This window comes from Tripterygium wilfordii, chromosome 7 (genome assembly GCF_013401445.1).
Source record: "Tripterygium wilfordii isolate XIE 37 chromosome 7, ASM1340144v1, whole genome shotgun sequence".
Taxonomy (NCBI): Eukaryota; Viridiplantae; Streptophyta; class Magnoliopsida; order Celastrales; family Celastraceae; genus Tripterygium; species Tripterygium wilfordii.
This window is the reverse complement of record NC_052238.1, coordinates 3,275,604-3,298,622: the sequence shown is the minus strand read 5'-3', so window position 1 is coordinate 3,298,622 and position 23,019 is coordinate 3,275,604. Positions and strand designations below refer to the sequence as shown.

Genomic DNA, 23,019 nt, shown 5'->3' with positions numbered 1-23,019 from the left:
ACAGGACCAGCTATGAGGATTGCATTGCCACAGATTTCACAAAGGATGTAACCAGAGGTGGAAGAGATGTGTTCCAAATGACAGAGGCAAAGACGTATTACTTCATTGATGGGAGGGGATTCTGCTTTCAAGGTCTCAAAGTTGCTATTGATTGTGAAACTTCTGCACCAAATCCATCACCAGCTCCAGCTCCAGCTCCAACTCCTGCAAAAAATGCTGCCCCATCACTTTTTGGTTCTGTAAATGATTTGGTTTCCAATGCTTTGTCATCGATCTTTTGTCTTTCACTTGTTTTTTAGTTAGTTTAACTGTTTCACTTTCACATATTACTTAGTAAAATAATTGTTCCACTTGAGTTGGGATGGAGAGTCCTTCTCATGCTAGGATTGGAAATCAACAACTGAGTTCTTGGGTTTCTGAAATAATATAATGTAAAAAGACTGACTCGCTGCTAGCCTGCTATAATAAAATCGCATAGTAGGTTAACACAAGGTAGTACCATACATGCACTATGAAGTGCAAATGATCGATTACCATTGTTTTTTTTTTTTTTTTTCACTCAATTTTTTGACATGAATTTAACTGAATTATCGATGATTATTTTGGTTATTAGTAAGTTCTATTAAAGAAATATGTAATTTTGTTTTGAAAATAATTAACCGATCGATTCAGTTATCGGTCAGATTTGAATATTTGTTCGGTTATGTATCTAAAACAAAAAATTGAAAATATAAAGACATCCATAACCACCAACATCGCCATTAATTGAGCAAAGAAAAGATCAAGTCGTACATTAACTTAAAAAGGGCTTTGGTTTGGATTTTCATAATATTGCCTAGAACCATGTCTATATAAGCAAGGATTCAGAAGGAATTTCATCAACATTTGGAAGCAATAATTTGGCAATTATGGCTAATAGCCTGATTAATAAGAAATGGGCCTAATAAAAAATTAGAATCATTGAAAATGGGCCTCAATTGTTCAGTAAGACACATAGTTGGTCTCGTTTTGTAAACGTGAAGCCCAATGGGTCATGTACTCTCGTTGTCGTGTCACGTGTGTACTATTATCCGGAGTGAATGTAGTAGTAAACTAGCTCTCCCACCGCGCGTTGCGCGGGTGAATTTCTTACACATGAATATCCATTATAAATAAGACTTCAGATCATATGTTTCACTATCTCAACATTGCTTTTCAACCCTATGCTTTAAAGATGGAAAATTATATATTACCATGATAATCCGTTGATTGTAATGTAATATTAAGTTTTAACAAAAAGGATAACATGCTCATTATTCTTGAAAAGAGAGATTGACATGGTGATCATAGCAGTTAGTCAACAAAAGACAAATCTTCTTCTCTTGAATTCGTCATCAGTTTTATCATCCATAAGCTTGGCATGTTTGGTTGTCTTTTGATGTTGGTCATACTCCTGCAGAACATTTGCCATTCATTCATTCAAAGTTTGACTAATCAGGGAAAGAGAAAATTGATATTTAATTATGTAATATGCAACACTCACTGTGACAACGTAACTTGGGTATTTCTCCATTGTGAATGAGCTCCATGGAGAATGAATCCCCAACGATCAGTCCATTCTCAAATGCAAATTCAGCCCAACCAATACCTATATAAACACTCTCACGCTTGACCTTCTTCTTTAGATAGGCATCTCGACATTGTCCTTGCCCATACTGCAGTATCATTCTTTATTACTACTACGCTCATCAATCATCAATCATCAAACCCATACAATAAATTTTTTCTTGTTGTTTTCCTGAATGATATACAACAATTATCAGTACTCTCCTCGATCAAGCATCAAAACCATGCATTGAATTTTTCAATTAACCACCACTTTCATTAACGAAAATTATTCCATCCAAGACCCTCAAGTGTGGCAAATATTTTAAAAAAAAAGGGCCGATGTAAGTACCAAAAGACTTTTGCAGGCCATGGGCTACTCCTTGAGACCCCTATGAAACCTGGGGAGTACACCGCAACCAGTAAAAATAAATTAAATTCATTTTAGATCACAAAACAAACTCAAACTAAAGCTACTAACACAAATTATCTCACCTGGAAAGAAAGAGACATCTCACTTAATTTAGGTAGATGCCCGCACTTTCTGGCTGGAAAATTTGGATATTGACTTAGTGAAATAGATAACTCAGTTGGAACTGAAGGATCAAAGCACTAAGGAATTAAAAGGTGCTGTAGTTGCAGAGGGGAAAGACATACAGTTCATAACAAACATGAATTGAGATAGAAGAAAACCAAAATATTTTATTTAAGCTACTGTCATGCTACTCCATTCTAGATTTCATGGGATGGCTTTGGATCCTAGCAGGTTTGGCGCCATTGAAAGCGATACCGTGCAGCACAAAGTTTCAGAGCAAACTATATTTGAACTCTATGAATCAATGTATGACAACAACAAAATCCAATTCAATACTTTTGCTAGAAAATTCATTTAAATACAATGACTGCCACAAATACACAGTAGACCACATAGAAAATGCCCTATCTCATTGTGATACTAAGTTTCAATCATTTGGAAAAGGTCATTATGAGAAGCCTTTAAACTTACCAATTGATAAAAGTTTCACTCCAAATTCATCAATTACCAACTTAGCTTTGCACCACAGTTTTTGTAGACTGACGCCATTGAAAAAAGAAGAAAGATTCTGAAGAGAAAAGGATCTATAGATAATGGGTTTTTTATGTTATTGCTATTCGCCTTAGTTAAGACCTCACTTATATAGGGTGTTATTTAAGAAGATTGACCAACCAATTTCATTTTTAACCATCAAAGAAGACGCAGTTGGACACACGGCAATAATCTGTAATAATTAGACCTCTAATGTAACAAATACACACCATAACAATACAGGCGAATAGCAATAACATAAGCCTTATTTGTATATTTCTTTCATATTAAAAAAAGCTATTAATTAAAGAAACCTAGCAGAGGTTCCTTAAATAACACCTCACTTGTATACTTGTAACCCAACTAACCTCTGTCGACCAACTAAGAGAGCAACAACCCACAGCGAAAATATGTAATCCACGGATGTCATCCACCACAGTTTCTGGGGTATTTTTGTCTCCATGTCAAAAGGCAGGTGCTGGAAAAGAGAGAGCAGTACTCCTTGGCTCAAAGGAAGAATTAAATCATGAATTATGATGCAATTTTGGAAGTCAAGCTGCTGCAAATTGTGATCTTCACATCAAAAGGACTGCAAAAACTCATAAGGTCCAATACCTACATGCAAAATAAATATCAAGACTTGTATAGATTTTGTCAATACGCCTCTCAAAAATGATTACTTTCTCTTGTTAAAAGTACTGAGTTACCTGCATCCAATGGGATGTCTGAGGTTCACAAAGTGAGATAGTCACTCAAAAGTTGTATGATCAATATGCTCTCTTTATAAGATTCCTCACTCAAGCTGTCCAACTCTGAGATAGCTTCATCAACAGCTTGCTTTGCAAGATGATAGGTTCTGAGTAGCAATTCACTGGGTTAAAACTACAAGGTCCCAACAAAAAGGAGTAAGATAAAAAGTGACATCACGTCACCAACATCCTAAAAAGATAAGAAAAATACTTTTCAGGAGAGCTCAAAATTTCGTAGAAAAATACAAATGAGTTCAATGCGAGGCCAAGTTTGATAGAATGAGTAGGAGGTAGTTCAGCCTCTGCTGTAGATTTAGCTGTTTGGAACAATATAAAGCACAACATTCAAGCATTTGAAAGTAAGCTATGAATCCAGAAAAGGATACGTATATTCTTCAAGAACCGTTCCTTGACAATACACCTTCCACCCACGAATGTATGAAAATAGAGCATATACAAAAATCAAGACTCAAAAACTCACACCAGTTTCCACGAATTAGATAATTGGCCACTGAAAGGTGTTGCTCAAAACCAAATAGTATCACAAATAAATACAAAGTAGTTTGGACATGGACGTATTGAAAGTTGAACAAATAAAGAGCATGATAGAGCAAAAAAATTGAATGAAGATGCAACAGATGGATCAAAATTAAATATTCTGTAATTTAGGATCATTTAATTTGTTGCAAAAGGAGTCTCACCCTGAGCTCAAACCATTCGCTGACTCTGCAACTAAACTCTGTACATGATGGTATTTGTTATGATCAAATAGATCCATCTGACGCACACCAGGACATAAGTGAATCTCATGGAAAAGCCTAAAAAAAGATGAAAGAAAACTTTATCAGTCTAAGAAGAGATGTGTTCAAATTTTTAAAAGCAAAGATAATATTAAATCCGGAAGAAGACCTTCATTGAAGCTGAAGTTCAGTTTCCCAACACCACTTGTAAAGCCACGGCTTTACTTCCTCTCCTACAATAATAATGGTATGCATAAAATTGTTCAAACAGTACGATGCCTACGGAAATCAATTTTAGTCCAACAGAAATTAGTTTTATTGTGCACTCCCCATCTAAATTCATTAGCTGCTATTCTCAACTAAAAATAATAACTATAATGTTATAAAACAGAAATATTGCAGATAATATATCATGCATATTGAAATCTCAAAAAATAAGAAGAAAAGAAACAGAAAATAGAAAATTTCAAGTGTAAAAAAAGTTTAACCATCACATGAACAACATCGCAACTGCCAAAGAAATATAGGAATCAACCTCTGCATTATCCAAGGAGCTGTTGCAGCCAAAACATCATAAGCTACGTACAAAATGTCAAAATTAAAGAAAAAATTAGATTTCACTCCTCATTAAAGGTTTAGGCAAAGAACAACTAAAGTAAAGCATAGTTAAGAATTTGTACGTACTGGACCCTCTGAATTTGCATGTACTGGGTAAAAAGTTGAATTTCGATGCTAAAACAAACATCATGTGTCACCCCTCAAATTACTGTGAGAAACGTAGAAGTAATAAGAAGAAAAACTAATCAAAATAGTAAATAAAAAAGCACATAAAAGTATCATACCTAAAAAATAGATCAGCAGCAGCAGCAAGACACGCAAACACTGTAATGAGTCAAGAGTCGCCCTGAAATTTCATTCAGGAACATAGAAGCAATGAGAAAAAAGCCACTCAAAATGACAAAAAGAGAAGACACATAAATTCTCTCGCTATTAACAGGAGTGAATGACAGAGAAAGAGCATGAAAGAGAGATGGAACAAACTCACCACAGATCTCCAAAACAGAAAATTATTATTAAAAAAAACCCAACAACAGATAAAATTAACTAAAAAAAGCTTAAAATTCAAAGCTCCAAAGCAACCCACCCAAATTAGGTGAAAAAACTCACAACGGAAAAGGAACAGTGAACCTTAGAATTTTGGTTCTCAATGTTCTGAATGCAACGAACATGCATAACAATCGGAGCTGCAACCAAACAAACACAACAACTGGAGAAGACAAATAGAAACTGTAAGAAATAAAAAATTGAGCGGAGAAACGTACGAAATGGTTGCCAGAGATTTTGAAACTCAATAATCATCCTCATCCAAACCATCTGAGCAAAACATGAGGAACCTCACCAAAATCGTGCACGGGAACGCAAGGAAATTACCCGAACAACAATCCCTCTCTGCATGAATAAACACATCTAACCATGTGTCTCGCAACGAAGAAGCCCAGAAGAACTCGACCAACACGTGTCACTCCACCCAAAATCAACACCCATCTCCTTCGACGAACAACAATAACACCACAGATAATCACCTCGTGAAACAGAGATAATGCACTGAATTGTTCCTCACCCAAACGCGTAAGACACACAAACAAAGGAAAAGGTGGAGGAGAGAAATCGCAGGGAAAGCGGAGCCGGCCGGAGAGGGAGGGTAGGTGGAGGAGAGAAAACAAAGGTTTTTGTCGCTCTGCAATTTCCGTCAAAGATTTCCCAAAGATTGGAGAGAGACAACCGTGAAGGGTTAAAAGCTTCGTGGAGAAGTTCTTAATGGGACCCACAAAAAAATACTAAAAGAAAACCGCAACAAAAAGCTCAGGTGGGTCCCACAAACGGATGCCACACGCGAGAGTAGAAAAAAAACAGGGAACTCGCCAGCAATTGTACAGACTTGCCTTTCCTATTAGTATTCTTAATAACTAGTCGAAATCCCGCGAGATGCGGGGTTTTTTTTTTTGTTTTAACTCATATTTTTTAGATGTTGCATTTCATATTTTATGTTCTGCGTCAATTCTTTACTCAAATTTTTTTTATAGGAGAGAGTAATTATTTTGATTGTCAATTTGATTTTTAGTAATTATTTATGAGAAGTTGTATCAAATATAATTGAAGTCATCCAATTATCTGTTACAGACTGTACTATTTTTTAAAATTTATTTATTTTTATTAAATCCTCTTTGAGTTTTTAATATTTTTAATCACATTTCATTGTCATTTTGTCAGTCTTTAGTTGGCCAAAAGTTATAACCCTTCAATATATCTATCTTGGTTTTTATTGATTTTATTATATTTTACATTTTTTATTGTTGTTCTATAAAGAGGCTAGTGTTGATTATATTTTATATTAAAGTAAAATGTTAAGAGTGTTCATACCAAAATTGTTATTCTTTTTTATAAAATGAGATTAAAAAAAATATGTTTTAAAAATTTTATAATACACATATTTATAAAGAGCAATTTGTATTATTGGTTTTGAAGAGAGCAATTGTTAGAGCCTCTGTTTTTATATGTAGTATAGATATTATTTGAATTTGTTTATTAGTTTTTATAGATGTCATAAATTTTATTAGATATTATTTGAATTTATTTCTTAGTTTTTATAGATGTTATAAATTTTATTTCAATTTCTTTGGTCAACTTTCACACACTATGATATGAAGAAAAAATAATTATGATATGGAAAAAAATAATTATTGTGAGTGTCGAATTTGATTGTTAATATTATTTATGTGAATTGGTATTATACTAATTCAAATATTTTACAATCTATTACTTTTCATAATTGAATTTGATTAGAATTTTATTATTTTTATTGTAATACATATGATTTTCAATAATAAGCTAATTTTTTAAATGACATGTTATTTAATTGAAGGCCACGTTAAATGAAAAAGACTACAATTATTTAAAACAATTAAGTGCAGTTGTAAAAAATTAAATTGTAAAACTATAGGATGTTAAACACATTAGAAGTGTATTGTAATAAATAATTAATTGTTAATTTTAAAATAAAAATAAAATAAAACTATTCTTCCAGCTTTTTTTAAAGGTAAATTTACCATGACCACATCAAAAATTTATTGTAATTTTACAATCCCAGCAACCAAAGTTAAGCATCACCGATACTTTCCGTGAATAGAGTTTGATCACCCCACAAATTTGTATGCACACAAACGCATTTTTAAAGCTGTGGAAATTAAAAAGGAACCCCTTAACAAAAAGAAAACAAACGGGCTTATGCAAGTATCAGAGTGTTTCGGTCATAATTGCTTATAAAATGGACCAAATAGAAATCTGTATCACCACGAAGAGTCTAATCATACTTGACATACTTGGTGATTAACCAAGTCAAGTAGAGGAGAAGACTTGGATAACAAAGATGAAATTAGTCTTCTTTCTCCAGGAGGAAGTATAGATTTATCTAGGACTTGGGCCATTTGTAATCTGGGACTCACGGGCCCCTTAACCTCCTCTCTTTGGCTCCTGTTTTTTTTTCACCATAGAGGACCATGATTACACCTTTGGTCTCCCATTGACAATCAGCACAAACTCAAAAACATAAACCAATTATATTAATTGAGAGTCGGTTGCAGAGTTACCAACAACAAAGACAACTACAAAACTCATATTAAGGACTCAGAGCCTTTTCTTGACCCTTCATTTTTTTGTGTTGTAAAATCTGTAACATTCAACAGATTAGAAGCACAATACCAATATTTCTTTCAGTAAGACCTCAATTACTACACCACCTTTTTTTTCTCCTACACAAAGTTTGTCATATGCAATAACTTCCCAATTTATACAATCAATTTAAAGACAGAAAGATCAAGGAAAAAAAAAAACAACCACCAATCATACCTTAAATGTCAAAGCATGACCAAACTCATATAAGATTAAAGATCATTATTTCAGGGCTGTCAACAGCCCTTATAAATTAATTCAAATAAAAACGGAAAATTAAAAGTGTCATGTAACCAAACAACATAAGAAAAAGAAATCAATCCAAAATTCACTCCACGAATATATACATTGGATGTATATATTATATAATAGTAGTATGTCAATAGAAGAAGATATTATACAATGAATGCTCCAGCCGATGAACTGAACCTAAAATCAATTCTAGGTAAACAAAATATTTTTTAAAAAAAATTAAGGAGGAGAAGGAGAATAAAACAAACCTACTATACCAGAACATCAAAATAATTCTGAACATTAGGGCTCGTGTAGGGATGATATAATCCCTCGAAATATCATAACAATTAACTTAGACAAAAGGAGGCATTACCATATAATTCCGGTGGATTGGATGGACTTGCTGCAAGGGTACTATGTTCCTCTACCAGTAGAACCTAGCCAGGAAACAATATAGGAAATCAACAGTCAATTAAAAAATAGTAACAGATCAAACACAATATTAAAACAGTCTACCTTGATAGTCATGACTAAATATATGTCTTCCATTCTTGGAAAAATTTATATCCGAGATTGAGGCAACTATCATGGTAAAAAAGGACCTTATGCCAGGCACCTCCAGTTGCTCGAACCTAAACCATCAAAGGCCAAATAAGCTGCCAAAATGAAAAACCATAAATCACCTACAATTTTCAATGAATATCACATAGGGAAAATTGAAATCCAAATCCTACCCTGACAAAATGCATCATCAAGTGCTTAACAGATGAAGCATATGATAAAAAAAAGTAATTACCTCCAGAGAAAATGGTGACAACCTGTAGCTGGAGCCAAAACATCAGCTTTAACACACATGTGAGTAGAAAGAAAGGATGGGGCCTTAACATACTCTTGAAATTAATCTTCCTTGTAGCACAAACAAAGCAATGTTGAACTTGTTTAGATAAAATGTTAAATAAACAAAAAAAGCTTTAAGAAGCATCCTCAACTAACAAAAGGTAGCCGATCTAGTAACATTTGATATTATGGTTTTGGTCAAGAACTCCCTTCCATCTGACAGCTTCACTCCTACCTGCAAAATTGAAATTAATTAAAATTAAAACAGATCAGTCTATTTTCTTAACATATATAAATTCACCAAAAAGAATTAGCATCATGAAACCAAAAGTAAGGCTAGACTCACAGCCATGCTCAATTATAACTATTGTTGTATAATAGCTTGTTTAACTAATCCATATATGCCCAGGAAAAGATTATTTGCTTTATCTCAGAATAAAATCTCTCTCAGGAAAAGATGCTAGAAAATTAAATAAAGGAAAGAGAGGAGCAGCAACCTAGAACTTTTCCAGAAAGCAAGAGTTAAGCACCATTGGCATGAGTCATGATGCATGACCGTCTGGCCATCTACAATTCATTGTTGACCTAGTTTTTAGTCCCCTTGCTCGGATAAAAAAAATGTATCGTCGAAGAGGCATGAATGAAAGGGTAGTAGCATTTGATATAATGGCTTCAGCCAAGATCAAACACACTCTGATATGACAGCCTAACCCCATCCTGAAAAATAAAAATTTCTTCAAAATTAAAACATATCTACCGCTTTTCTCAACAAATTTAATTTTTTCCAAAAAAAAAAAAATAGCCATGCAACCAAAAAAAGGGCTATACACACAGCATTGCGATGTTTAATTATAACTATTGTTGTACAATAGGTTGTTGAGCTAATCCATATCTGCAAAATAAAAGATTATTTGCTTAATTGTAAAATTAAATCCATCACACGAAGAGAGACAAGAAAACTAAGGAAAGTGAGTGGCAGCAACCCTAAATACCCACAGAATTCAAATAATCTGTTAAAAACTCTAGATTTAACTACTTCAAAGAAGATTATCGATATCACCAAGTGCGCGGTGGTTTCTTCCATCACAGGCCACTGCATTCTTCTTATGTCGACCAACCCATGTAAAAGAAAACATCAACAATCATATTAGATAAAACCTGTGTAAAAGAAAACATCAACAATCACCTCATAACGATTAACAATAAAAGAAAGCAAAAAACAAAATCTTTCTATACCTCTCGCTTGTTGTGGAACACACTCAGGATTCAATAATTTTAGACACAAAATTATAATTAAACATCAATTAATCGAGGAAGCAAGGCAAAGACCCACAAAACATTGCGATTACCACTAACCTGAGCCGACCGATCGTAACCATGCTATGAATCAGGCCAAACACTCACAACAAATCGAAGACTCCATCCCCCACAGCAAATCAAAGACTCCATCCCCCACCAAATTGAGGAGCACGCCAACCATCTGTACCAAAATCAAAGACTCAGGATTCAATAATTTTAGACACAAATTATGATTAAACATCAATTAATCGAGGAAACAGGGCAAAGACAATCAAAACATTACGATTACACTAACCTGAGCAGGCTGATCGCAACCAAGCTATGAATCACGCGAAATTGAGGAGCACGCCAGCCATCTGTACCAAAATCGAATGCGTCGGCAGTCCTCATTGGCTTTAAGCTTTTTCAAGACAGCGTTGTTGTTGATCAAATTGTCGGAGGCCATGTTTGAGAATAATAACATAGAGAGAGAATCAGCGAACCGACGATGACATGATAGGTAGAAGACGTTTCGTTTTCTGGATTTAGTTTTTTTTTTTTTTTTTACTTGGCTTTCGGTAGGTATTTTATTTGAGAATTTGTCAGCGTCTGAAATAGGGATAAAAGAAGAATAGAGAGTCCACGTAGGAAGAAAGAGAGAGTTTTAGTAGCTTAGGTGTCAAAATAATAACAGGGGTTTGAGAATTTGTCAGCGTCTGAAATAGGGATAAAAGAAGAATAGAGAGTCCACGTAGGAAGAAAGAGAGAGTTTTAGTAGCTTAGGTGTCAAAATAATAACAGGGGTTGTTAGAGCCTCTGCTTTATATATAGGTATAGATATAGATTTTTTTTACTTGGCTTTCGGTAGGTATTTTATTTGAGAATTTGTCAGCGTCTGAAATAGGGATAAAAGAAGAATAGAGAGTCTACGTAGGAAGAAAGAGGGAGTTTTAGTAGCTTAGGTGTCAAAATAATAACAGGGGTTGTTAGAGCCTCTGCTTTATATATAGGTATAGATTAATAATAATAGATAGATAGATTGAATACGTACCCGTTCTAGGGTTTCAAGTGCAATATATATCGCCCGCACTTCTTCCAATCTTCCCTCATCTCTCTGTCCTGTTTTGAATCTGCCCGGTGTTGTTGAGACCCAAAACCCTAACTCTGCAAAGATCGATTTCCCTCCAGAAAGTCTACATCATGAGTCCAATCCCACACTCATCAGCCTCCTCCCTCTCCAGGAGCTACGAGATCTGCTTGGTTTGCGAAGCCGAGTCTGGAATACGTGATTCTCGTTATGAAGTTTTCGTCGTTGACGTTGGTCCTTGCTCTGGTGGTGGACGACGTCGTCGTGGATCCAGAGTATTGCGCAACCCCTTGTTCCATATTCCGAAAAACTACCCAATGAGCATGTGCTTCTTTGCCTTCGATTCGAGCATCTACTTTGCGGGAGGATTTTTTGCGGAAGGAGATAAACTACATTCCAGTGATGTTTATGTGTATGACACATCCTCCAGCGACCGCGCCATCAAAAAGTTAAGTAGCATGAATTCCACCAAGTTCATGCCTTTGGTTATTGGTCCTATTAATGATAAGTTCTATGTAATTAGTGGATCCCTGTTATTTCGTGATTTTGAGCGTTTCGACCCAAAATTGGATTCTTGGGTTCACCTCTCTCAGCCTCCTGTTCAGGACCCGGTCCTAGATGCTGGATTTCAATATGCCACCATTACTGCATATGCCGTTGTGAACAATGACCGCGAAATTCTCCTGTACACCAAAGACGATCTCTACTCCTACCATACTGATTCAGATGAGTGGTTTTTTTACGCCAATGCTTCTATTCCTCCTACCTATTATGCAAGGCAAATTGGATGTGTAGTGTCAATTGGTGGTGATCGCTATTTAGGGTTTAAGCGTTGCGGGGATGTTTGTGATCCCAATTTTGAGTCTAACCACCGCAGGTGTGATGATGACCATATAGTACTTGGTACCTATCGCTACGACAGTAGTGATCATACTTGGCATGACTTCCAGTATATCCATGACTGGCCCCTACAAATGTATTGCCATGCCTATCCTATGTCTTTGGGTGATGGTCTACTCGCCGCTGTTGTCTCTGGATATGATCGGAGAGCCCCTTTGGTACCTGATGATGATGATGATGATGATGAATCCATGCTACCCAGTACACACTATGTTTCAACAGGGCTTTTTGTAGACGGACCCAATTTCAATCCCCTGCATACCTGTCTGTACAAGGAGGAGTACAACATGAAGCGCCACAGGAGGGAAATCTCAGCTGCCTTCCCCTTGTAAGTAGACTCTTATAGCTGTTACTTTGATATTTGTACGTCACCAAACTGCTGCTGTTTATTTTCCCATCCCATCAGTGGAAAGAAAATTTAATTAGTAGCGAACTCACATGTTGCTTTGTTTTTGTTTAGTTTGTTTCCTTGGTGCTGGAAATCTTTCATGTGTTCTTTTTTTTACCACCAATGCTTTTCTATCGCCCCTGCTGTTTTTCTCGATGAAGTCAGTAAAGATGGTTTGATCATCCTCTGTGTGCTATATTAAGTTGTTGATAGCAATTTTTCATTGGATGCTTCCAGATGTAAGAAGTTATTTTGGATTTTGTAAAGTTCTAACATTTAGACTTTTTCTTTATTACATTGAGACTTATTCCCTTGTTGTTACTCGTATATTATAATGATTATTCTATTGTAATACGTTATGGTTTGATCACTAATTTCCACGCTTGTGGGGTGTAGATTCCGGTGGAGCAACAGACTGGAGTCATGATGGATACGTGGAGCACTTTTGTATACCTTCCCGCTCGGAAGGTAGCAGGCAATGGGGGCGAGTCTAGTGTGGATGTTCTTGGCATCGTGTGGACACAAGCATAATCTGTGGCTGTGGAGGTTCACCACCATCCAAGATCTCTTGTGGCAGAAAGTTATAGCTTGTAAGTATGGCACAGATAATAAGGGCTGGTCTACCAAACATCACATAGATCCTTATGGTTGCAGTTTATGGAAGTTCATTATGAATGGGTGGGATGTTTGGTTTGCTCAAACTCAATTTCAGGCTGGTAGGGGAAACTCCATTAGCTTTTCCGATGATGTTTGGATAGGAGAAACATCTCTAAAAGCCTCTTTTCCTAATTTATACAGTTTAGCCTCTAGAAAAGAAGCTTCCATCGAGCAGTTTTACCACATTTCTCCTGGAGGTATATCTTGGAACATCAGCTTCATTTGGGATGCTCAGGACTGGGAAGTTGAGTTGTTTTCAAGCTTTTGGAGGTTCATGTACAACACTAAAATTAACCCCACAGCTGAGGACAAACTATGGTGGAAGGCAGCATGAAAACTTACTCCTCTAAATTCGGTCCTGGCCCGGGGGGGGGTGTCCTGCCTCAAATTGAAGTGGTACATTCAATGTTGAGGACATAAGTGAAACCATGGAGATCGTTACTCCTCTAAATTTGGTCCTTGGGGGGGGGGGGGGGGGTCCTGCCGCAAATTGATACTGGTACATTCAATGTTGAGGACATAAGTGAAACCATGGAGATCATTACTTCTCCAAGGAAAGAAGTTGAGAATCATATGGGGATGCTGAACAAGAAGAGCGAAATTGATGGGGATAAGAGAGAGGATGTCAATTGGGAGGAGAACAATAGTGGTGGATTTAACATATGAAAGTGGAGCTTAATTGGGATTGGAGCTGTCTGTTCATTTGGTGTTGCTGCTGCTACCTTTTGTGTCATCATTCTGGGGAAGTCACCAGAGAAACAAACAGCAGGAGCCGAAACAGAATATTAGCTACCAGATTTACACCACTGATGACAGGGTTTGAAAATTCTTCTGTTCTTGAAAATTTTGCATACTACATGTTTGGTCTGTTTTCCCATAGAACCAAAATTAAGTGCTTTCTTAGCCTACTTCTATAGATGAATACTAGTTCCCTACCCTCGCTTTGTACGGGTGAATTTCTTTTGCGAGTATAAACAAATGACACGAATAAAATTTGATACATTATTTTGTAGTGAATGTGTGACCAAGCACACAAGAGTAGACGTTCATGAATTATAATATAGTATCCAGTTAAAATTAGATAAAGAAATTCACACCAGCCAAACTTGTAAGAACGATATTGTCCAAATGAAACCTTGTATAATCAGAGAAGTATCTTTGAAATGTCAATTGCTCAACATCACTTGACATAACATGGAACAATAGCTAGCACTTCATGTTCAACCTGATTGCAGAAGAACTCATTTGCATGTATCCATCATCAATCTCAGGCAATATACAGTATGCAGACATAACAAATATGCTAGCTTTTCCCGTCCGATTTTCTTTGATACTCATCATTATTAACTAACAAGAATAATATCCATTCAAGCCTTAAATTATTCCAGAAGTGAACATAATTCTGCAAGCAATTTTTATTTCAATGAAAATAACTGAAGTTTTGTTGATAACAATAGGAACTATAACAGAATTATGAGGCCTTTGGATATCATCCTCTTCAAACTTAAATCACTCCTGAATCATTTTGAGCAACAGTCTCCAAGGAACTCTCAAAATAAAATGGTATATTTCAGCAATCCCTGAGAAAATAAAACAGATAGTGTAAGATCAGGAAATGACTTTTGCGTCATCAGTTCAAGAAACAAAAAGTAAATAAAAAAGATCTTGCTATAGAAACATCCCATAGAATCCACAAATATCAAGAGTGAACCATACCAGGTTGCATAGGATTCTTGAACTAAACCCATTTGTTCATGTCATCTGTTAGCATGGGAAATCAACAGCATCACCCAATTTAAATCAGCCAAAAACCGTCCACATCAACAAATTCCTGACAAGAAAAAATGATAGTCACCAAAGCAAGGCTGAGATTCCCCGAGAAACACCCAAAAACAACAAGAAGAGATGGCCTTCTCCAAACTATTCTCGTCAATCCCCTTCTGATCCATAATCTACTAGCATTTCAAACCTCCTACTGCGCTGCCCTCCAAAGATGATCTTCTTCCTCTTTTCCAGCTCCAGCCTATGGAGTTCAACAAAAAGTGATTATCACTAATTCGACAATGCTGAATCTTTTCGCAAATCTATGATAAGAACAATCTTTTTGTGTTTTGAACATTAACATGGTGTGTTCAAGTTTGCTATACTTCACATAATTTGCAGTGCATCGTCATCTCAGCTAGAAGAGGCATTTGGCGCCCCCATGTTAATGTTCCTGCATCAAGAAGATAGCTCGATTATGCTGACATAACATACAATTACCAAGAAGATGAATCAACTACCTTCTTTGAAGCAAGAACAGCAATTATATATCTGCGGTAAAGATCTGGGGCCCTAACAGCAGATTTCATAGCATTGAACATTTTTGAGAGCTTCAAGAAGTCCTCATCCATCCATCTGATCCCGTGGCCACTTAACCGGGTCAAAAATAAACACATTGCACCCGATTATTACAGCCTCACCTCACACCATCCAATTTCAACAACAATTAGGCGTCCAACAACTACAGCTCATCAGATTGAACCCAACTTCAGATAGGGAAATTTGCAAAGAAAGCACATAAATAATTTTTCAGATGGAACCTAAGCATGCATGGCTGAAAGTAAACCAATATTGACTAAGAAAACAAAAGATCACATACCTGAGAAGTATTAGTATTCAGAGTATCGACAATCCCTGAGAAAATAAAACAGATATTGTAAGATAATGGACAATCATCAAATAAATAAAAAGAAAAGGAAATGTAAATAGCACATGAAAGATAGATGATTCAATCGAAAGGACTAAAAATAAAATCACCAAAAGCAAACGAAACTAACAACCCTAGAAAATACACAGGGGATTAAATGAAGAAAAGCAAACACCATGAGTACTTGCAAACTACAAACTACATCATCAGATAGATTTAGACTAATATGGACACATTTATTCCACAGGCCGCATAAACAAAGAACAAAAACCCTCCAAAACCAATTGATATTGCTGACAGACACTGCAAATCACCTTGTAATCAGGGGGGTTATCCTTTGCAAAGGAACTGTATTGAAAAGTTGTGGAGGTGAATTTTTTATTAGCATTTAACATAATATTTCAGCACACGTGGCATTATCCCACGGCAAAGCGCGGGCAGTCAACTAGTATATATGAAATGAAAAGGGCTCTATTATTGAATATGGCTAAATATTTGTTGTAGGTTTGAGGTTTTTAATCTAATGAATCCTCACGTTATAGTGAAGATTCTCGGGACCTCGATGTCCTTAGCAGGAGTAATGGCAATGACATTGTACAAAGGGCCTGCCATGAAAAATCTGTGGCACCCTTTAATCCCTATTCAAGTGAACACTACCATTAACAGGTTAAAGGGTTCTGTTCTGATAGTCTGCATAACCTCGTCTGCATGGTATATTATGTCTGCATAACCTCGTCTGCACCAAGAATGGGGGAATGCAAAGAAAAAGGAATTAGAGCTAATTAATGTCGCTTAATTAGATTTAAAGCAAAAAAACATACATGTCATATTGAACCAAACATACAAATTAAATAATACACAAAAACTTACCAATATGGTTCCGCAAAAAGTTCCAGAGCTCTACTGTCAAAAGTAAAGACATTCACAGCTAGCTCAACAATCATCATCCTAAAAGTGGCTGATGGCCACTTATCCACCTCATTCACCGTGATTTTGACTGGATTACTACTATGCTGAGAAAAAAAACAAAAATAAAATGTTAATAATAAAACAAAAATAAAGTAAAATAACCATTTTACCTCCGCCGCGGCTGTTACAAGATGGACTCCGACATTTCCCATGAATTTAATCAGCTGTACGATGGTCTTATTAGACGTCATTGTAAATAGACTAAGCAAATTATCATTTCCAACCAGGCTTCTCCAATCGGTGGCGCCATATAGAGGAATCCTTTAAAAATTGTCAACGAAACCTTTATACACGGCCCCAGATGATAATCTATCCACTTGCTCTAAATTTCTTCCTAGATGGATAATAAAATTTACTCTCTAGGTGGCTCATCAAGAGCGGATGATATCTGATACTGTCCAAAAGCAAAAGATACATAAGTAACAGCAACAAAGTACACATCTTAAATAAACAAACTTAAGAATTTTGATTACTCACGGAAATTTTATTTTGTCACGCAGAACATCAATGAAATATCTTATCTCTTCTGTGGGTTCCGTGGGGATGAAAGTTCCAAAATCATTTACACACGCTTGATACCTATCTTCAGAGCAAAAATGACGAAGTGCTACTTTCAGTTATTACCTTTCGGGTGTGCACGAATAATTTGATATTCCTTTAGCTTAAGCAAAAGGTTATATGTTTTGTCTGGTCTTAAACTATGAAAATCTTATGTAGTTTTTTTTTACCTTCTGGACACAAAGTAAAGTAAGGAATGTGGGGCAATTAAAGTTTTGTGATCTGTCTATGGAGGAGTTTAAATATTGTCAATTAGTGGGTTTAGAATGTCAAATCTAGCATACAAAACATTGGAAATTCATGCATTGGTTTTTATTTACTAGATTGGTTGTTATGTGTAGGTTGTCATTGAACAAGGTTTTATCACTATATTGAATCACAATGAGTAAAATTGATATGTTAGTTTAGGTCCAAAGGTTGCTTACCTAGAGGATCATTCGAACATGATTAGTTCAAGAACTTGGGTTATAAGAAAAAATCCTATTGAACACTTTAATGGTGTTTGGAAAAAGCGAAAAGGAATTGTGGCCACTTATGATTTCCTTTGCCCAGCTATTCGAGTGACATTAACAGTAATTTTTTATGAATTTATTATTATTTAGTAGTTTTTCTTTAAATGTATAAGAACTCATTATTATTCTTATTGTTTTTGATTTTGAATCGTTGAATATTTTTTAGGAGTTGATTGACGTACTGGAGTACCTAAATACAAAAAAAAAATTTCCTTTGGTGCATATTTTTTTTATATGTAGGTACTCCAACACGTCAATCAACTCCTAAAAAACATTCAACAATTCAAAATCAAAACAATAACAATAATAATGAGTTCTTATACATTTAAACAAAAACTACTAAATAATAATAAATTCATAAAAAATTACCGTCAATGCCACTCAAATAGCTGGGCAAAGGAAATCATAAGTGGCCAGAATTCCTTTTCGCTTTTTCCAAACACCATTAAAGCGTTCAATAGGATTTTTTCTTACAACCCAAGTTCTTGAACTAATCATGTTCGAATAATCCTCTAGGTAAGCAACTTTTGAACCTAAACTAACATATCAATTTTACTCATTGTGATTCAATATAGTGATAAAACCCTGTTCAATGACAACCTACACATAACAACCAATCTAGTAAATAAAAACCAATGCATGAATTTTCAATGTTTTGTACGCTAGATTTAAATTTCTAAACCCACTAATTGACAATATTTAAACTCCTCCATAGACAGATGACAAAACTTTAATTGCCCCACATTCCTTACTTTAGGTAAAAAAAAAACTTAAATTCCTAAAACATAAGATTTTCATAAGACAAGACATATAACCTTTTGCTTAATATCTCCATCTCCTAAAAAAAACCCTAAACCCCAAAATTCTCGTCACCGTACTACACTTTCATGGTTGCTTGATCTCAAACAAGTAGAGAGAAGTGCAATTTTAACAGAGCTTAGACATATTATAATGAAGATAGAGTTAAAAACGAGTTTTTTTTACCTTGATAAAGCAAGTTATAAACAGGGGAAAAAAAATTTCTTGCATCTTTGCACCAGCAGGGTGCTCCATGGAAAAGTCAAAGAGTATAATGGTTTTGTATTGGATATTTAGATTACACAGCTTGGAACTATTAAGTTTTGGCTAGCAACAAAAGAACACAAAAAAATCACAATATCAGGCAAAACCAGATTCAAAAACACAAATACGTTAGCCAAATCAAAACGACAAAATCAAGAAATTTTTAAAATCAACCAAAATACACCAGCATTTTCCAGTGACGAAAAAAACACACAAAACGTACCTGCCTCCTCAAAACCCTAGAAACCCACACCTCGCTTTGCTCCCTTCTTGCTCTAGACAGAGTCTTCTGCCATTCTTCCAAAGAGTTCGAAAGAGACAAAAAAAAAAACCAAATTCTTGAAACCCTAGAAACGCACTCCTCGCTTTGCTCCGTTCTTGCTCTAAACAGAGTCTTCTGCCATTCTTCCAAAGAGTTCGAAGGAGACAAAAGAAGCAAATTCTTAAAATGAGAGCATTTTCAAGCGACCGACGAAAAAACACAAACGCACCTGATTAAAACCCTCCAAAAGACTCTCACTTTTCTCGCTTCTTGCTCTAACTTAAATAGAGTAGTCTTCTGCCATTCTTCGTTTTGCAGTTCTGTAATACTGGTAGGAAACCTGCAATTCCAGGATGGATTATATGTTTGACATACCTAGGATAACCAAATATGATTAAATCATAACCTTTGGATTTACAAATTGTGAATATAATGAACGCTCACGATTCCAGTGTTGTTCACACGATCAAAATCATTAATTATGAAATGACACCATTGTCCTTCCCTCATTTACGATGTGATTTAATTTAATCACTTTTCGATCAAGTTCCAAAACGATCAGTTGTTAGGGCTTGGCATTAGGCTGGGCCGCCCTAACTCGAAAATATAAGGCCCAGCCTGAGCCACTTTTCAATCAAGCTTCAAAGTGGTCAGTTGGGTATGATTTGGCATTGGGTCGGACCATCCTGGCTCGAAAATAGAAGGCCCAACCTGGGCCACTTTTCGATCAAGCTTCAAAACGGTCAGTTGGATAGGGCTTGGCATTAGATCGGGCCAGCCTGACCTAAAAATATAAGGCCCAACTTAGGCCCAAATCCAAAATGACTATTAACGCTTCGACGTTAGGTCTGGATTGAGAATAAGACGAAAATGGCAGTTTAGGCCCCGGATTGGGCCCAGATTAGTCAGGCCTTCGGCCGAGACTCAAGCCAATGGGTCGGGATGTTATATATGTTAGACAAATTTTTGCAACGGATATCATGTGGTCTTTTGCGTTTTTGGAGGCGGCATCCTTTTGCCACCATTTCCATTCTGATTTGTAAGCGTCTACATCGGGCCTCAGGTCGGGCCCGACTTTCACTATTTAGTATTTATATATGTATTATATACAGTGCACATACATATGTATATGTATTATATTATATATATGTATTATATATACATATATATGTCTATGTATGTGCACTGTATATATATGTCTATGTATGTCCACTACAATGACGTGTGTGCTTGAGACGGTAACTAATAATGGCTTCCCTCTCCCTCCCTCTCTGGCCCTCCCTCACAACTGTTTGGAATTTAAAATCTATAGCAATTTACATATCAATTGCTTTTATGATATTAATTGTTGATGTAAATTGCAGGGCATTCCACCATTATCGTGTTGAACGTGACCACGATAGACCATTGGAAAAACATCCAGAATTAGAAAGCCTACTCAGAGGGAAATACTGTAGCTTGGACGACTTCCGGCCCAAAGAGAAGACTACATCTATTTAAGAATACAGGCGGTGGCAAGATGATATTGTTTCCTAGTGTAGACATCCCAATTTTGAATCTGTACTGATGAGGGGAGTTGAGAATAACCCGTCTTTATTCGCGTTGGATGCGAAGAAGAGAAAGGCGGGATTTTGTACATTGCATTGTAAAATTTTGGTGGGGTTATCTTTTGCAACCTCCTTGAGGTTTGTTGAGTGCTGAGGGCCATGCTTTTGCCTTTTGCGTTTGGCCTTTTCACAAGAACTTCCGCTAGCTCCAGGATACATTCTCTTTGAACCTGTCAGCAAGCTAGGGGGAGGTAGCAGTGCTCCCTTCATCCCTTCTCCAGATTGTTGTATATATGTCAAGCTTGAAAAAAATGGGGAAATAAAGTAATGAGGCAATCAAATTCAGTCTGAGTCATGCATGTATTGTTTAGAATTCAGTTTCGTTTCTTGGTTCTCCAATGTGAATCTCTTTCTTCGAACGAAAATGATGGTCCAACAGTTGGTATCTCATCTATGTATGTTGAGTTAGACACATAACGAAATGAATTTGTGAGTTTCATATTTTTCACACGATGCACATAAAATCTTCTACGTATAAATTAAGATACCAATGGCTAAGACCCTTATCATTACTAAGATGGTGTGTTTGTAATTACTAAAAAGGAAAAGGGTTTGTGTGCTATTTTTCATTTTTTCAAATCACAATTAAATATTAAAATTAAGTCTGAGGGGGGTGTTTGCTATTTTTACTGAATTAACAACTACGTGCCAAAAAATGGATATATTCATACCGTTGATGTCAATGTGAAAATTATATCCTGATTCTTCTAACCAAATATAACTGACAAAATAAGCGATATTATTAATGACAACAGCAAAACAAGAAAATGAAGAGAATCAACGGTTCTTTTTGTATTCAAGGAATGTTTATTATTCATCATTAATTGCATAAAAAAAAAAACCCATCTCTGTATTGAATCCTCACACCGAAACAACAGAACGTAGAAAGCCCTTGACGATTGAGTTGTAAAGAGAGTGTTGGTTGGTGAGGCCAAACATGGATCGTTGGATGAAAAATGTTGTTTTCTTGATGATGATGATATCCATGGTGGGTTTTACAAATGGAAGCCTACACTATGTTGGAGGAGGAAAGACGACATGGGCACCAAATGTCAATCTCACTGATTGGGCTTCTCATCATGAACACTTCTATGTGGGCGATTGGCTCTGTATGTTCCTTTCTTCTTTCTATAATATTTTTTTTTGGGTAATTTTGAACCCACTCAACTGCCCCGCACAATTGACTGATAAATCTCGAGTTACATGGAAAACCTCGCAATTCTCATGGATCAGTTGAGATCTGGACTAATACCCGCTAGGCGAAATAATGCAGGGTGTCATTTGCACATGTTGGGCTCAAAAAGAGTCAATCTCGCAAATTGCGATAATAGAAGCAGCCATGGGTTTGAACTCAAGACCGCCAGCTTGCGCTAAGAGTTACCGCAGTCAAATTCACCATCTCAACAAACGACCCGTTATTCATTTTTTTTTTTATAAATTAGTAATTTTTAATCTCTCTTGTTGTTGATTGTTGGGGATTTAGGTCTTTGTGATTCATGAATACAAAGTTTTGTTCTTTCTGTACAGATTTTGGATTTGACAAGCACAGCTACAGTGTTCTGGAGGTTAACAGGACCAGCTATGAGAATTGCATTTCTACAGATTTCTTAAAGAATGTAACCAGAGGTGGAAGAGATGTGTTCCAAATGATAGAGGCAAAGACATATTACTTCATTGATGGGAGAGGCTTCTGCTTTCAAGGTCTCAAAGTTGCTATTGATTGTGAAACTTCTGCACCAACTCCATCACCAGCTCCAGCTCCAGCTCCTGCAAAAAATGCTGCCCCATCACTTTTTGGTTCTCTAGATGCTTTGTCATGGATCTTTTGCCTCTCACTTGTTTTTTAGTTAATTTAACTGTTTCACTTTCACATATTACTTAGTAAAATAATTGTTCCACTTGAATTGGGATGGAGAGTCTTTTCATGTTAGGATTGGAAATCATCTTCTTTATATATCGAGACAACTTAGTTCTTGGGTTTCCGAAATAATATAATGTAAAAAGAATGATTCACTGCTATTTGAAGTAATTATAAAATCACATGGTAGGTTAACACAAGGTAGGTAAGTAGTGCAAATGATTGGTTACAATTGTTTTTTTTTGCCTTCAAT

General features: G+C 35.9%; 3 protein-coding genes and 2 long non-coding RNA genes across 27 annotated transcripts in view; 3 read left to right on the top strand and 2 right to left on the bottom strand.

Moving 5' to 3' along the window:
• The window catches only part of LOC120002075 (la-related protein 1A-like), a 31,982-nt gene extending 11,114 nt beyond the window's left edge, over positions 1-20,868 (top strand). The window contains exon 15 of the mRNA XM_038850656.1: positions 20,666-20,868. Within this exon, the coding sequence (XP_038706584.1) occupies positions 20,666-20,801 (136 nt within the window). The 3' untranslated portion in view covers positions 20,802-20,868. The remainder of the gene's footprint in view (positions 1-20,665) is intronic.
• On the bottom strand, positions 1,204-10,784 carry LOC120002080. 14 transcript variants are annotated; one of them, XR_005469100.1, is made up of 12 exons: positions 10,534-10,784; positions 10,296-10,419; positions 9,936-10,042; positions 9,772-9,831; positions 9,437-9,656; positions 8,899-9,174; positions 8,619-8,758; positions 8,476-8,539; positions 2,080-2,132; positions 1,937-1,985; positions 1,523-1,777; positions 1,204-1,432 (listed from the first exon to the last, which is right to left on the bottom strand). It is a non-coding gene; the product is annotated as an uncharacterized LOC120002080 (long non-coding RNA). The 14 variants fall into 14 exon arrangements; XR_005469106.1 differs by having other exon boundaries at positions 8,899-9,008; positions 9,092-9,174; positions 9,768-10,039; XR_005469105.1 differs by having other exon boundaries at positions 8,899-9,008; positions 9,096-9,174; positions 9,768-10,039.
• On the top strand, positions 11,333-13,127 carry LOC120002076. Its single transcript, XM_038850658.1, has 2 exons — positions 11,333-12,532; positions 12,989-13,127. The coding sequence occupies exons 1-2, from the start codon at positions 11,418-11,420 to the stop codon at positions 13,017-13,019; spliced, it is 1,146 nt and encodes a 381-aa protein (XP_038706586.1). The 5' UTR covers positions 11,333-11,417; the 3' UTR covers positions 13,020-13,127.
• Positions 14,549-19,649, bottom strand: LOC120002082. 10 transcript variants are annotated; one of them, XR_005469115.1, is made up of 6 exons: positions 19,263-19,638; positions 16,809-17,486; positions 16,638-16,674; positions 15,397-15,925; positions 14,966-15,272; positions 14,549-14,829 (listed from the first exon to the last, which is right to left on the bottom strand). It is a non-coding gene; the product is annotated as an uncharacterized LOC120002082 (long non-coding RNA). The 10 variants fall into 10 exon arrangements; XR_005469116.1 differs by having other exon boundaries at positions 15,397-16,674; positions 16,809-17,301; positions 17,385-17,486; XR_005469112.1 differs by having other exon boundaries at positions 14,550-14,829; positions 15,397-16,674; positions 19,263-19,444; positions 19,531-19,649.
• Positions 20,869-21,845: 977 nt separating the features above from the next.
• Positions 21,846-22,755, top strand: LOC120002466 (lamin-like protein). Its single transcript, XM_038851241.1, has 2 exons — positions 21,846-22,017; positions 22,436-22,755. Exons 1-2 carry the CDS (start codon positions 21,846-21,848, stop codon positions 22,753-22,755), a joined length of 492 nt encoding a protein of 163 aa, XP_038707169.1.
• Positions 22,756-23,019: the final 264 nt, after the last annotated feature.